Source organism: Penaeus monodon, chromosome 15 (assembly GCF_015228065.2).
Source record: "Penaeus monodon isolate SGIC_2016 chromosome 15, NSTDA_Pmon_1, whole genome shotgun sequence".
In the NCBI taxonomy this organism is placed as follows: domain Eukaryota; kingdom Metazoa; phylum Arthropoda; class Malacostraca; order Decapoda; family Penaeidae; genus Penaeus; species Penaeus monodon.
In genome coordinates, this window is record NC_051400.1 from 31,629,847 (window position 1) to 31,630,891 (window position 1,045).

A 1,045-nucleotide genomic window follows, 5' to 3' on the forward strand; every position below is an offset into this window, starting at 1 on the left:
ATTACAAATATAGCTCAGGTCTGACCCAACGAAAATTTATCATATATATCTGTACATTGAAATGAAATATTTTCTAAGTATGGTTAAGATACTTAGAAAATATTTATAGCAAATACATCTCAGTCTTTTATTCATAAAGAAATGCTTACATCGAAAGCTATTGTATACCATCGACTTGGATATTTTTCAGAAACAAAACCAACGAAATCCCATTTATCCGACAATAAAACTTACCCAAAAATGTGTTTTATTGTAAGATACATACACTAACACCAGATTTATTGTAATTCTAAAGAAAATTGAAATAGTAAATACCCAAGGCGGCCGAGGTCAAGTCGACGGTTTGTCCAGTTGTCAACATTAGGGAAGCGGAGTCATTATGGTGAGTGTGGTGGTCGTGCGTTTCTGTTCTTTCGGGTTTTATACGAAAAGTAAGGGATAGAGTAACATTTATTGGTAACATATGCAAAGTGGCATTGTAGGGGAATTAATGTGTGGAATTATATATGGAAGTTTAAGCTATTTAGTCAAATAGCACGATGGTCAATGACAGGTGAGAGGAACCTTGTTTTCTTTTAGAATTATTCTTACAAGCACCAGAGAAGTTCATTGGTCTTTATTTTCGTGTAATAGCATTAGGCATCATATCGATTTTACAGAGTACAACTAGATTATCCATTAAGCAGACAAAAAAAATCTAGTTTACGAAGTCGGATATCTAATGAGAACGCACTTTACAAATGTAATTGATTTTGTTTTTAAATTTTTTGTTGCTTCTACATGGGTAGCTTATGGGTCATTAATCAGATTAGAATTACATGGATGTATTTGAAGATAATTTAATGTTTCAAAGGAACCATATCAATAATAATGGTTAACTGAAAATAACCTGGTAACCTATAGAGTATTCTGGCAAAGTGAAACCTAAATCGGTTCCTTATATGATACATTTCAGAAAAGGGAATAAGCAGTATCTTGAAAATATATGAAATTATAGATTTAGCTTAGTGATTCTGATGATTGGTGGTGGTTTCTTTGTTGTCCA

The 1,045-nt window shown here is 32.2% G+C and overlaps 1 protein-coding gene across 1 annotated transcript in view; it reads left to right on the forward strand.

Moving 5' to 3' along the window:
* The first annotated feature begins 332 nt into the window (after positions 1-332).
* Positions 333-1,045, forward strand: part of LOC119581944 (26S proteasome regulatory subunit 4) — a 5,332-nt gene continuing 4,619 nt past the window's right edge. Inside the window, exon 1 of the mRNA XM_037930116.1 lies at positions 333-382. Within this exon, the coding sequence (XP_037786044.1) occupies positions 380-382 (3 nt within the window). The 5' untranslated portion in view covers positions 333-379. The remainder of the gene's footprint in view (positions 383-1,045) is intronic.